At 38.6% G+C, this 14,633-nt stretch overlaps 1 protein-coding gene across 3 annotated transcripts in view; it reads left to right on the forward strand.

Annotated features, from left to right (window-relative positions):
• The window catches only part of UGGT1 (UDP-glucose glycoprotein glucosyltransferase 1), a 45,992-nt gene extending 31,593 nt beyond the window's left edge, over positions 1–14,399 (forward strand). For 2 of the 3 annotated variants that reach the window (XM_026855445.1, XM_026855446.1), the window contains 12 exons: positions 944–1,102; positions 2,837–2,922; positions 3,261–3,345; positions 4,335–4,423; positions 4,907–5,011; positions 5,585–5,669; positions 6,981–7,163; positions 8,381–8,541; positions 9,022–9,136; positions 9,805–9,921; positions 10,263–10,422; positions 10,881–14,399. In XM_026855445.1, coding sequence (XP_026711246.1) covers positions 944–1,102; positions 2,837–2,922; positions 3,261–3,345; positions 4,335–4,423; positions 4,907–5,011; positions 5,585–5,669; positions 6,981–7,163; positions 8,381–8,541; positions 9,022–9,136; positions 9,805–9,921; positions 10,263–10,422; positions 10,881–10,906 — 1,371 coding nt within the window. In that variant the 3' untranslated portion in view covers positions 10,907–14,399. Of the gene's footprint in view, positions 1–943; positions 1,103–2,836; positions 2,923–3,260; positions 3,346–4,334; positions 4,424–4,906; positions 5,012–5,584; positions 5,670–6,980; positions 7,164–8,380; positions 8,542–8,670; positions 9,137–9,804; positions 9,922–10,262; positions 10,423–10,880 lie in introns of those variants that run through there. The other variant, XM_026855447.1, reaches the window with a different exon arrangement.
• Positions 14,400–14,633: the final 234 nt, after the last annotated feature.

Here is a 14,633-nt window from a genome sequence, read left to right on the forward strand (position 1 = left end):
AGTTAATTGGGTGTTTGTTGTGTGATTTGGGGTTTTGTTTGTTTGGGTTTAGGTTTTTTTGCTTTTCATCTCTTAAACTCACTGTAAAGCCATAAATGACTGATACTACTCTGTATTTCAAGCCTCCGGTTCCCAAGTCCTCCTTAGATTACTTGACAGCCTGAGAGAGAGGGCATTAAATGCTTCAGGCATTCAAAGTACCATCCTGAGCCTCCAAATAAGTAGTAGCCTTACTTTTGCAGGTGCACCATTTCCAACTCCTAATATGCAGTCTGTTGCTGCTATAGCAATTAAACTGTCATTTTGGATGTGTGATAAGAGAAGATGCTTTATGAGATTAGACTAATATTTTGCTTATGTAGTGTCCTCAGGCTACAACTGTGTTTAGCTTAGCCTGGTAGGTACTTTGGGTTTGTCTTTATTTTTATTTTCAGTTTTGTTCAGTGTAGAAAAAAGGAGTTGGTATTTCTGACAGTACCCTAGCACACTGTAAGAGTAATGCAGCACAAAATAAAGTGTTTATTTTGGATGATAAATATTAGATGAGATTAGCTTTAAACAGATTTATATTCAAAGTTTCGGAGCCCATCATAACTTTTTATGAGATGCCAGACTGATAACTTACTTGACTACATTCCCCAGTAAATGTTAAAAAACCCAGTAATTGTAAGATAGAGCAAGAGCCCTTCCCGTTTCTTATCCTAGCATCTTAACCACTTAAGAATCAAATTTTTTTTTGTCAGGGACACTATTAACAATATGAGTGTGAAGTTTGTCACTTGAAGGAGCTGAGCTCTTTGAGACTTTCTAGGTAATTGTTTAATAAAATTACTCTGGTAAAAGTGTTATTTAATTACTATAGCTATTTTAGAGGGTAGCTGAATCACTAAAAATCTGCACTTGTAGAGCTAGTGCAGAATTCAGCAGTGTCTTCTCTTTACAGGTGGATAATGTTGTAGCTGCAGAATATGAATTGGAGTATCTGCTTCTGGAAGGACACTGCTATGATATTACTACTGGACAGCCACCACGAGGACTCCAATTTACATTGGGAACTTCAACCAGTCCTGTCATTGTTGATACCATTGTTATGGCCAACTTGGTAAGCATTTGATTGAAATTAGCAACAAATAACTGGCCACTACAATCACTTGCATAAACCATTGAGTGTTTGCCACTATGTGGGTTATGGATATGTGGTGTTACTTACACTCCACAGTTGCTTGCAAATACATCAGAACCATATCATTCCTAATGCTGATGTCTAAAACGTCACAGTGTACTTACTTGTCTCATACCTTTTTCAAGATGTACACCTTTCCCTTCAGCTTGTTGAGAAGGGTCTTCTGGAATATCTTAAAATAATGCCAAAATTCTGAAGCAACCTGTTTCCAGGGAAGGTCAGACAGTTCTGTTTGTTCTAGACAGGGACTCCTTAGACCATCCACTCTGGTACTGTAAGCCTCAGGTGGATGGTTGTCTTGGTTTGGGACCTGTTTCTTCAGGAGATCTATGGAACAAACGGAGAGAGTCAGCAAGCATAGTTGACATTCCAGAAAATAATGGAAGTGTGAAAGAATAGCAATTACTTAAATTTAGTTGAGAAAATGTGATGGAAATCCAAGCATATGATTGTTCCCTGCAACTGTCATTATAAGGCAGGTGCATATGGGATCCATCAGTTTTCAGTGTCCACGCTGGGCAATGAGGGAAGTGATGGACTGAAATTATGGCAAAGGAAGTTAGCCACTGGAATATTTTCTTGATATGTAATGTTAGTGAAAAACTGGAGTAAATTGCCTTTTGTGGTTTTTTTTTAATCTTTACATGTATCAAGGGAAAATAAAGGAAAAAAATGTTTCATTTTCTATTACTTTGCACCTTTTTTTTTTTTTTAGCAAAAGTATATCCTATAATGATGTAATATTTCTTATTGCAGAAAGAAAGATAACCCTCATTTTACATTCACATTGTGTGTGTGTGTGTGTGTGTGTGTGTGTGTCTGTCTGTCTGTTAGGGAGTAAAGCTTAATGGCTTGGAGGTGTCTTTTTTTCTAATTAGTTAAACTGAAGTGTGTGTACCACAGTGTACAGTGCTGTATCTGAGAATGCTCTTCCACAGCTCAGTGTCTGTACTGCAAAGGGGTATGAAGAGACCAGGAACATGTACAAAACTGGATGGGACACTGAAGCATCACTACAAATATTCTGTAGGTGTAATAAACTAAATCACAGAAGAAAATACTCAGATCTGGAACCTGAAACTTCAACAAGACAATATTGTATACAATATTTGAATTTCATATTGTAATTTTTTAAGTTCTGTGGAAGAGGTGTCTTGTAACATGTAAATTGTTACTGGTTCCTGCTGTAGATGAAATACCGGTCTGTACAGCTTCAAAATGCTTTTAGATTTTGTTTTGTAGGCAGACCAACAAAAGGTCTGCCTGCAAAACAACAACAAAACAACTACAAAGCACTGCTGTGTAGTTACCAACCAGTGTTTTGAAATTCACTCACTCCTCCATGAAGGGACCACTTTTACAGGAAAAAACTTGCACTGTTCCCATCAGAACACCCCGAAGACACTCTCATCTAACAAATAATGCTAGACCTTTCATACTCCGGTCTCTTATGAGAAAAACAATGATTTTGAATTAACTTCTGGGTTTTTTCTCCTCTTCTCTGGGTTTTAAGGCCTTAAGTTACGTTAATCAGCTGGTTTACAAACAACTATTTTCAGGTATAAAGCTGTGGGTCAAAATACATGACTTAAAAACTTGGGTTTCTACATTTGCATTTTCTGGAAACTGACAAATATTCTTTTTGCTTTAAAGGGTTACTTCCAGTTAAAAGCCAATCCTGGCGCATGGACTCTAAGACTGAGAAAGGGCAGATCTGAGGATATCTACAGAATCTACAGGTAGGACAGTATAAAAAATAGTTTAATCTTTTTCTTCTGAAACTTTTGAACTAGGTAAGCATTGTAATATGTGAATCTAAGAGGTCCCTTGCCAAAGTGTAGTGAACTGAACAGCAAATTACGTTTTGTACTGAGCATAAGTTATGTGAGATGAAATGAATTAATTCATGTAAAAAACCCAGGAGTGTGTGTTCAAATACATGTATCTGTTACTTTGTTGCATGTCCCAAACCTGGTTTACAGTGTTAAGGCTTAATATCATGTAGAAAAATATGTAGAAGAGATAAAGAATATATTTCTGCTTTGTAGTAAAGGTCAGTATTTTACTGTATTTTCAGCCATGATGGCACAGACTCTCCCCCTGAAGCCAGCGAAGTTATTGTTGTTCTCAACAACTTCAAGAGCAAAATTATTAAAGTGAAGGTGAGTTTAAAAACTAGAGTTGCTCTTTAAAAAGACTGTTGGACCAACAGCCTGATGATCCTTTCCTACAAGCATGCATTTGAGGCAGTTTGCACAAAGTTCACATCACAGTATCAATAATAGAGAGAATTATCTGTAGACTTGCATTTTGTTTTTTTTGACACGAGAATGACACGTAACTGCTGTTCCCTTTTGTATGCCCATGAGAAACAATTACAGTCACATTTTACTGACTCAGCTGTGACTTCAGAAAAAAAATCAGTTTTGTCCGTCCTATGTGTGTCTAGCAATAAACATTCAGTGTATTCATTGAACCAATATTTATCTGTTACAGATGAATTTTACTCATCTGGCAATACATTTTCTGTCAATCTGATATAAAGTAGGTGAGAATACATTTTTTTAAATTAAAAAAAAAGGTAAATCAGTAATCTACTGCCTTTTAGTGTTGCCTATCAGATAATGGCATAGCTAAAAAGTTTAAGGACAACTAGTAGGTAAGTGATAGTTATAACACATCTGGTTCACACTTCCTCACAGGATTTACTTGTGCTGGAGTAATTCTGAGATGTTCTCCTGATTCACTGCTTTGTCTGTCTATCTGCTTTGGAGTCTCAGTGGCCAGTAATACCTCTTAGAAACAGAACATGGTGGAGGTGTTTGGGTTGGGTTTTTTTTTTGGGGGGTGGTTGGTTTCTTTGAGGGTTTTTCTTTGCCAGTATCCTTCATCATGAATGGTCACTAAACACCTCTTAGCAAAGCATTTTAACCATTTAGACTAACATGCCTTTGGTATCTGAAAATTGCTTTGGAGTCTGTTCTGAAAATGTCAGTTTGCTACTGAGCTGTTTCTCCAGACAGCTTAGGTTACCTATCAGCTCACTGGACATAATTCAAATGGATACAAACAGAGCCAGTATGAAATAACACTCCATAGCTGTTTGTCCAGTATGTGGTTCCACTCACTAAAGCAATGTTATGCTTGACAGGTTCAGAAAAAACTAGATATGATGAATGAAGATCTACTAAGTGATGGTACCAGTGAGAATGAATCTGGATTTTGGGAATCTCTCAAATGGTAAAACTAATTCAGTAATAACCTGCAAGTCTCTTGAAACTGGAAAATTGTTTGATGATACAGTTAGGTCTGTGATACTCCATAGCTATCTGACTGCTTGAATTTAGGGCTGTCTTTGATAGGATCCTCTGGTTCTAGAGAACTGGGCTACTGCTTTGTACCTGCACACCCTCCATTACCCCCACTGCTACTTGGGAGCCTGAAAACATTGTTGATTTCCAGGAGCTGCACCTCAGCCAGTGATCTTTCAGTGGCATAGGTGTTCACATATAAGCTACTGGGTCTTCCATGTCTGTGTCTGCAGCTCTGTGCCTTGTGGAGGATACCCTGACCAGCAGGGGGGGGGGCGGGGGGAACAACACCAAACCCCACAGCTGTACTGTATTAAACCAACCCTGTAGCAATTTATAATCTGTGTCACTCTTTCTGATAGAGCTGGCCTGTACTATCTTCTCCTTTATATAAACACATTTGTCCTTTCAGGGGATTCACTGGAGGACAAAAGAATGAAGATGTGAAGCAGGATAAAGACGATGTACTAAACATATTCTCTGTGGCTTCAGGACACCTATATGAAAGATTCCTACGGTTAGTTCAGAATTTATAATCCGGGGGTTGCGAATGGTAATGTGTACCTCTTTCCACAAGGAAAAAGGTTAGAATTTGCCAGAATAAAAAAATGATGCAAGCTTTTTCAGCAGCTCAGAAGTCCTCTAGATTTTGTATGTACTGTATTATAGGAACTTTTGTCTGTGTAACATTCATATGTTCAGAACAGACAGAGTTTAATAGATGGTATGTTGCTGTCCTAAATTTTCTCACTACAATAACAATACATTTGTATTTGGTTATAAGAAGTTATAGTTGCTTTGGAAAAGAATCTGAACTTCTGTTCTCAAAGGACTGTGAAAGCCAACAGGTTGTATATTCTCAGACTAGTTAAAATAGACTTTTGGGGATTTAGTAATTTTGTAGATAAAATTAAGCCATTTGCAATAGGCTGAAGCTACCCACTTATTCTTCATGCATGAAGATCAGTTACCTGACACATAATTGCAGTTAGTCTAATAATATAAACTAGCAATCTGTAATCTGTTATGCAGCTGATATCTAGTGGGTGGTGGCAGTTCCTGTAAATGCTTTATATTTTTCTTTTGGTAGCATAATGATGTTGTCTGTGCTGAAACATACTAAGACTCCTTTGAAGTTTTGGTTTCTGAAGAACTACTTATCACCTACATTCAAGGTTTGTTAATGAATTAGGAATTTATACTATGGTGGGAAAAATGTTTTAAAAAAAGAAGAAACCTGTGCATACGTGCAACCTGTGCATAATACTATTGTGTAAACATATGTACAGTTAGTTAGTTGTCTGTATACCTTTTATTTTGACAAAGCATCAAGTTTGTATAAGCTGGTGGTTCTGCCTAGAAATCTTTGAGAAATGACACGTTGATAGTGGACTCATGCTGAAGGTATATATTTAAGAAAAAAGCACATATTAGGAAAATCATACCTAAAGGAAGGTGAACTTTTTTTTTTTGTCACTCACATGATAAAGGTGTAGATTTTAAGATGAAATTCAGGGCTACAAACGTACATCTAATACATAAGGATTGAAAGATTATAGGAAGAAAACTACCATAGAAGCAATGCCTGTGACTAGGTGTGGAGCAGACGTTAAAACCATGTTTCAGACTGACCAGAGTACACGAGCAGTGTGCTGTAGTGAGTGTTGCAGGGCCTGGATGAGTACACCTGGAAATACTTACCGGTTAGATGTGAAACGTCATAAAACTAACTTCAGGATTCAAAACAGAACCCAGAGGTAAACGGATGCCAGAACTTTCAGGAATCTGCAACTTTGAATATGAGAAAGTAGCATTTCTTAGAGAATCTTGCCTGTTCAGCATGAACTCAAGGGGAGATAATTGGCAGTGTCCCTATTGCTGCAGCCGTGGGCTGTGCCGTGGCTCTGCTCTTGTCAGTCACCTCCTGAGGTGGTGCAACAATACTGCTTCCCCCCTCCCTCCCAGCGGCTGTGCTGTACCCTGGGCTAAACCTGTACCCTCCCAGTGTCAGAGGAAGCCTCACAGATGACAATGTCAACTGATTTGACAGTGGGCCAAGTTGTTCTAGTAAAAAATTTCTCCCAATTCTTTTATCTCATTTTATTATTCCCATTTACACTGCTTTGTACAGCCCTAAATAATAATTCTCCCATCTGTGAAATTTTATGATTTAAGTAATTCATTCTGTTAAACTGATCTGTGGATCACTATAAAATGGCTCATAAGTAACTGTGTGGGGAAGAATGCCAAAATATTTAGTTGTCTTACGATAGTTGGCTTTACAATTTGTACTGATTGTTCAGTTTGGGGTTATGTCTTTGTTTGAAGTAACAATGAAACTGTAGTTATTCTTTGCGGTATTTAATTTTCTAATGTTCTGTGCCGCCTTATAGGGCTGAAGTCTCTCTCTTGTAATGCACTTTTTTTTTCCTGCAGAGGAAAAAAATTACTGAGATAAGCTATTATTTTCCCCCCTCACTCTGCAGGAGTTCATCCCGTACATGGCAAAGAAGTATAATTTCCAGTATGAGCTTGTCCAGTATAAATGGCCACGCTGGCTTCATCAGCAAACAGAGAAACAGCGTATCATCTGGGGTTACAAGATCCTCTTTCTAGATGTGCTCTTCCCATTAGCTGTTGATAAAATCCTGTTTGTGGATGCTGATCAGGTAACGCGGAGGTTGGAATTACTTGCTCTTTTCCTTTTTTCTTTTTCTTTTTTTCTTTAAGAATAGTATGTGCTCGAATACAATGTCTGTATTATTGGAAAGGTTGCAAGTTTGAGTCCTTAGCAGGCATGACAGCGTTGATTCTGTAACTATAGCATGCTTCAGTGAGTGCTGTTCTTTCTGCCTGTTCCCACAAAGATTGGTTTTGTTGGCCCGTCTCTTCCTTCTGTCTGGTTCCTCGTTCACTCACTGTGATTCCAGCTAGCTTGCCAAATAGATTCTTGTTTCACCCTTCCATTTTTCCAGTTCCGTCTGTTTTCCCAGTCTGCAGATCACTTAACCACATACGGCTTTTTCCTAAGCCACCAAACACCCTGCTCTCCCACCCCCCTGCTTTTAACTTGGCCAGATCTGGGTGGCTTTCAGAGGATCAAGGAGGCAAATCCCTTGTGTGCGAAGCTGTGTCCTGCTGCAAAGCAAGCGGTGTCTCTGAGGCTTTGTATGTGCTCACTGCCTGAACCGCTTGAAAGTACAGGATACGTGGGAAGTGAGAACTGCCAGAAATACTCTTTCAAAAACATACATGAAACTGAGAAGTACAGATTATCAACACATAAGTATAAAATGCCTTTGGCGTTTTGGCATATCTACCATATGATACCATGTCAGTTAAAACCATTACATCTTATGCTAAGTATCACCTAGGATAAATTCTCAGCTACACTGTTCTCATTTTAGACCGTTTTTCCTCCGTTTATAAAAGAGATATTAATGCTTTTTTTTTCCCCCACCACAGTGGTATTTTTAGTGTAGTATTACTCCCACAACATCTGTGTCAAAAAGACACTAAAAAGCCTTGATCCTTGAAGGGTTTCCAAACTTTCAAAAGGAAAGGATACAAAGGATCACAGTAGAGTTCATGTATAGTGAGAATTCTTGCTGCTTATTAAGCAGCAATTTGGCATGTCAGCTGTCAAACCAACCCCTATCAGATGATTTTAAGCTCTATTTTAGTTGCTCCAACTCTAAGGGCAGGGGAGACAGCACCTTTTGTGCTGTGTTTTTGTAGTATGTATACATAATGCAAAGGACTGCAGAGTATAACAGATAATTCTTCCTTTAACTGTTTGCTCAGTTTGCATTAAATCCTGACCAGCATTTCAAAATAACTTTTGGCAGGCTTCTACAAATAAAAATAAAATGTCCTTTCCCTTCAGATTGTGCGCACAGATCTAAAGGAATTAAGAGATTTCAATCTAGATGGTGCTCCTTATGGATATACTCCCTTCTGTGACAGTCGAAGAGAAATGGATGGTTACAGGTTCTGGAAATCGGGATACTGGGCAAGTCATTTAGCTGGAAGAAAATACCACATCAGGTACTGAAGAATTTCATTTTGTCAAAATAGAGGGGGAGAGCTTTTGCTACTACTTAGAATTAGCAGAAAACTAGCTGAGGTATCCAACGCTGCAGTGAACCACTTTCTGCTTACTGTTGCCTCTTTAAGGTTCCATTGCCTATGGTCCATTTGAAGCACTAGGGACACTGAAGTTACTTTCAGTATGCTACAACTTTTACAGATGAAGAACTGAAGTGTTAACTAACCAGACACCTTCATTTCTTAATAACAAATGTTGGAAGAAGGGACTGCATGACAGCAAAGCTAAGATAGATTTGTTGACAATTTTTTTTCGTATGTGCCATGACCTTGTTAGAACTGCTTTCCTGCCTTGTTTTAGATAATTTGATGTACTGCCACCAAGAGATTGTTTAGCATATTATATCTTGGGCTCTGCTGGGGCTGCAGTAGGTTACCCATCAGTCAAATGTCATTACTAATTGCATCATCTCCATGTAGTGCTCTGTATGTTGTGGATCTGAAGAAGTTCAGAAAGATAGCAGCTGGAGATCGCCTCAGAGGACAGTATCAGGGTCTTAGTCAGGACCCTAACAGTCTGTCCAACCTTGATCAGGTGTGTTTTTATTGCGTTTGGTTCGTTTTCTTTTCTGGGGGTATGATGACAGGTTGGGACCTCTCCTTTCCTGGCCAAACTTCAATCACAGCCAGATGCCTCTGGCAGTCCTGTTACACCCTGCCTTCAAATGAGGCAGGCATTGATAGCATCAAGTGTAACTCGTGGGCAGAAACAACACTTTCCCCTTCGATGGCTTAAGACTATCAAATTTTCCAGTGTACTCCAAGACAAATACATAACACAACTGGGTGCTTGTTTCTTGAGCTATCCAGCTTCGAGTGCTTTACTGTGCATGGACTTAATAACATGGAAATAAGGCTTAGGCTGTGGTGCATAGAAAAATAACACTGGTTTTAATCAATGAAGAAGAGTCTTCCAAACTAGTCCAGTACAGGTTTGATACTGGATTCATATTACTGCTTTTATACTTTTTGCTAAATAACTCATTTTCAGCAAAATAAGATCTAACAGTTGTAGTATGCAGGTTTTTTTCCAAAGGACTTTCTTTGAATTGGAATGAAAGGTTGATTCATCACTTTTTATTTGCACTGGGAAAAAATACTCTTTACAAATGTTGAACTTCTCAATACTATCTGGTTGAGGGGGCTGTTCCTCCCACCCTGCACCCTGTGGAAACTGCTACTAACTCTTACTCTTCACAACAGGATTTGCCTAACAACATGATCCACCAGGTGCCAATTAAATCACTCCCACAGGAGTGGCTGTGGTGTGAAACATGGTGTGATGATTCCTCAAAGAAGAGAGCAAAAACCATTGATCTGGTAAGTGCAGAATGGCTCCCTCATTCTTACGTCACGAAATGTAGTGACCAATTTTAGAGGCACTTCCCTATCTCAGATCTAGGCACCTCATCCCATATTGTCACTTAAATGTTTTCAGCACTTCAGATTTTTTCCTTTAGCTTCCAGATTTCTCTTACCTGGAGCAGTGACATTATTATGAATTTGGAAGGAGACTGTACACTGTACTCTAGCTAAAATGCAGGCATGTGTTGCTCACCAGCAACAGATTAATTCCACTAGGGGGAAGCATACCTCTATTCAGTAAATAAACCTTTTTTACACATTCAAGTCTCTGAACAGTTTGTATGTTTTGTTTGCAGTGTAATAACCCCATGACCAAAGAGCCCAAGTTGCAAGCAGCGATGCGTATAGTTCCCGAATGGCAGGACTATGATCAGGAAATCAAACTGCTCCATAGTCTTTTCCAAAAAGAAAAAGAAACGGGAACACCAGCTAAGATGCCAGGACAACACACATACGGTAATCTCTCTGACTATTTCCCCACTTACGTGACTTTTTTCCTCCCTGTTTGGACAGGTGTTAAGTTTGCCTGCTCGTTCACTGTGAGCTTGCACCATACAAAGGCTTGCGTGGCAGCTCTGTGAAATAATCTGTATGTTTTAATGGGATGGAAAGGCCTTGCTGAGCGAGGCTGCTGTAACTTAACCTGATTCTGAAACTTTGAGAACAGAGAGAGAACTATGTTGCATGCTTGTTCCGGTTCTGTTAAAGACCCTCACTGTTCCTGGAATTTTATGAGCTTGGCCTTATCTTAACCCTCAATGAAGGCACCACTGTAAACAATGGGTATGAATCGATCTTCAGTCACTGGTAACCTCGCAAAGAACAAGTCTTTGGGGTATATACTAATTTTCAAACCAATTTTCCAATTGAGGCAGCTGGAAATGCAGTGCTAATTCTTACCTCCTCTTCTACAGATCCAGCAGCACATGTGGAATTATGATCCATGGAGAAAAATTCAAGTTAGACTGTTTCATAGACAATTTTTATATTGAAAGCTAGTTTTTTTCCGGTATGTCTGCAAAACTGCTGAATAATTGAATGGGATGATGTATGCATTTTTATTACTTGCCTTCGGGTTAATTTCTGCATATGAAATAGGATCTGGATTGCTGGAATTAGCATTACTCGTTTTTTGCACCTGTGGTGGGGATGAAAGAGCCCATGATGGAATTTAGCATTTCAGAAACAAAACTTCAAAATCCACTGGAAAAGCCACAGCCTGTTCCTTCAGCTGTTGCTACCTCCACCACTGATGAAGATTCTGTTAGCCTCAGATCTAACTTGAGCCTGGGAACTGCAGACCCACTGAGCTGTTGTCTACAACATAAGTCCTAACCTCAACTGATGGAGATAATTTTTCCAGGTAACATTAAAAGGCTCAGAATCATGCCTTGAATTTGGAGTACTGTTTTATCTGCAGGCATTCAAATGGTCAGAAATGCTTCTCAGATTTGTTCAGTATGCCCTTGATTTTGTAACAAATTCAGCATTATTTAGATTTTCTATTTCCTGTCTTTGTTTATTGCCCAACTTCTGAAGGTTTGACTTAATGTAAAGCTACTGCAATCTATTTAAATGCCCACCTAAATGCAAATCCCTAAGCTTACAAAGTAAGCAGAATGTTGAATTTGACAGCTCAGTTCATCCTAGCCCCTCTGACTTGAATCAAAGTGCCCTCCTTCCTTCATACTCAAAGTTTAAATCAGTCTGCAAAACTGGTAGGGCCTCACTATTGCTGTGGTTCACTGATTCATGAATGTTTTTTGTTTATGAAAATTCTGTGGAAGCTTGGAAGTTTATCATCATGTAAATTTCATTAACTTTATTTTTCCTCACAGAGATGTTGTCACATCAATAAAAACTTTGGAGTTCATAGGTCTTAAGCTTTAGTTCACAGTCCTTTGATCATCCTTTTTGCTTGCACACATTACAGTCCTAACTTGATTTTGGGGTTTCTGAATTCACCTGCATTTGTTTTCATTCTGTGCACAGACAAGAAAACATTTTCCTGCAAGGATTAATTACCCTGGGCTAGTTTTATCATTCATATTCATGTCTTAATTTTTAAAGATGATACTGCCATAGTTCTGTGTTACGAACATACCAATTAAAAAAAAATCCTCAAACCCTGTTTTCCCTCATTCTGTAGGGTTACTGTGTGCTCCCTAGAACATGGAGAAGTTGAAGAGTTGAAATGTAAGAACTAAAGTAGTATTTCTAGTAGTAAAATATATCTCCCTCTGCATTGCTTCTTTAGAAATCCAAACTGGGATCATTTCTGCCTCCCATGTTTTTATACAGGTAAATGTTCTGTGCTGTAAGAGCTTCACACTAAAGATAATCCTGACTTACAATAATTCTAGAATATCTTATTACACATCCTATAAATGTTTTTGAGGAAGCTGAAAGACAGCAGTTGTAGTGTTTAAACTGTTCAATAGGGCAACTGAACAGAAAAGCAGCTTTCTTCCAGCCAGCTCAAGAAAGGGCCCAAATCAGTAACCCAAACTCTTAAATTATGTTAAAAGAACCAGCTGGGTTCCCTTAAATGCATATTGCTGGCATTGTGACAAGGTCAGTAGATTAATCAGCAACACTGCACATACACTTCTGGTGGGTATCACAAGTGGGTAATTCTGTAAAGGTATTTATTGGAAAGGACAGTTGATAATCTCCCCCTCTCCAGAGGCAAAGCTATGCAAACACGGGGTCTGGATATCAAACCCATGAACTTACACAGTATGAGCTGCTGGCTGGGGTATATTCCATGTTGTGGGTTTGTAAATTCCAATAGTCTCCCTGATGCTCTGTAAATGACAGGTGGCTTATGCTTCCCATCAAAACTGTTCCAGTAAAGGATAAGCAGACTTAAACTAGAAGGACTTTTTCCTAGTGTAAAAAACAATAACATGCTAGCCAACCAATTAATTACATACTGTGTTAATTAGCCTATTTTAAACAGATAATACAGAAAGGGTAATCTTACATGTGCTATGCTCAGCTGCAAACCACTTAGGCCTGTTTGGAGCACATGGAATGGCTGAGGATCAGGTGGGTGGTGGCTGTACACCAGTTTCATCCAGGGATGCACAGGAGTAGCAGAGGGTATCATGTAGGATGATGGTGTGTGGGTGGGGAAAGAATCTGCTGAAGCCATAAGTTTTCTGTGAAACAAAATCCTCTCCTATCTAGAGCCATATTGGGCTTTATGGTTTTTTTTCCCCCAAATATTATTAGAAGCCAGATGATAGAGAATAAAGTAACCTATTACATTCAGCACAATATTTACAATGCCTTGTTTAGAGTTGAAGAAGGAGAAAATATTTTTGAAATTTTTTTTTTAATTATGCTCCTCCATCCTAATAGCTAATGCATGCACTTAAACACCTACACTGCATAATTATTTTTTTAAAATTATATGGTCTAGGAAGCTATGGATAATACTTTTGTTCCCTCTGGTTAACAGAGAGCATGGTCTTCTGTTCAGCTCTTAAGGAAAAAAAAAAATCTAACTCACAATTGATATAAAAAGAAACCAGAAACATGGATTGTGAAATTTGTGTACCTTTTGCAGTGCTCTTAAAGTCCTGTACCTGTTCTCAAGTACATTATAAATTGCACATAGTACAACTCATTCTGAATGTGAACTGTTCCATTTTTTCCTGGGAAGCCACTATTTGCACACAGAAATAACAATCCTAGAGGAGAATAGTCACTTGGTTTGGGTCTGTGCATATGCTTGCTCGCAGTGCTCAACTGGGCCTTAAAAGACAAACCTTTTGACAGCTCCATCTAGAAGGCATCTCAGAGTAAGATGATTACTGACATAGAGCTGCTTCTAATCACACCACTGATATCCTGCTCCTATAAACTAGTAAGACTGATAAGAAAAAATAGAAAATGGGGATTACAGAGGTCACACCGTAATTTTGCATCCCTCAGATTAGAAAGGCCACTTCTGTGGCAAAAAGCGATGACGCTGTTCCAAATCTTTGGATAAAAGCAGCTTGTCCTCTTGGTGAAAAGTTCACACTGAAAAATACCCTGTACTTTATTTTAAAAGGAAAATTTCACTGCCTTACTAGAAAGCAAATATCAGAGAAACATGTTTTTAAGATTTCTCTTTAATTTAGCTCCTGGGGGAGGGGTTGTAAAGGAAATGGATGGGGTGAGATATGTACAAAGCAGTAAATACCCAGTCACAGTCTTAGGAACCAAAACTTTTTTTTAATATAAACTGTTTTGCATATCCGAATCTTCTGTAATCTGTTCAAGAATATACCGTAACTCAGTGTGGCACTGATACCTACTGCCCCAAGATACTGGGAGTTGTTCTCTACTGAATGTTACCTGAACTGAGATTACAGTGAGTTTCCCTGTACAGTGGCAACAGTAAGATCTTTCTGATGTAATAAAGCCTGTTCTGTTCTTTACCCATGCCTCTCCTGTCACTGACGTTGGGTCTGGTAACTGATGTTTTAATGGAGTTGCTTAGAGTACATTTTTCACTTATTCTTGTATTCAGGTGTTGGGATGCTGTTGAAAAGCTGCTAGGGAAAAGTAGAGTTCCTCCTCCAACCCACTCTTGTTAATCATGGTATTAAGTAACCCCTAACCTGAGATACTTCTGTTAAAGAAATTATAGAAATATTTTACATTTAAGATAG

The sequence above is a fragment of the Athene cunicularia genome (genome assembly GCF_003259725.1).
Source record: "Athene cunicularia isolate RWA chromosome 9 unlocalized genomic scaffold, athCun1 chr9_part2, whole genome shotgun sequence".
Lineage (NCBI taxonomy): Eukaryota > Metazoa > Chordata > Aves > Strigiformes > Strigidae > Athene > Athene cunicularia.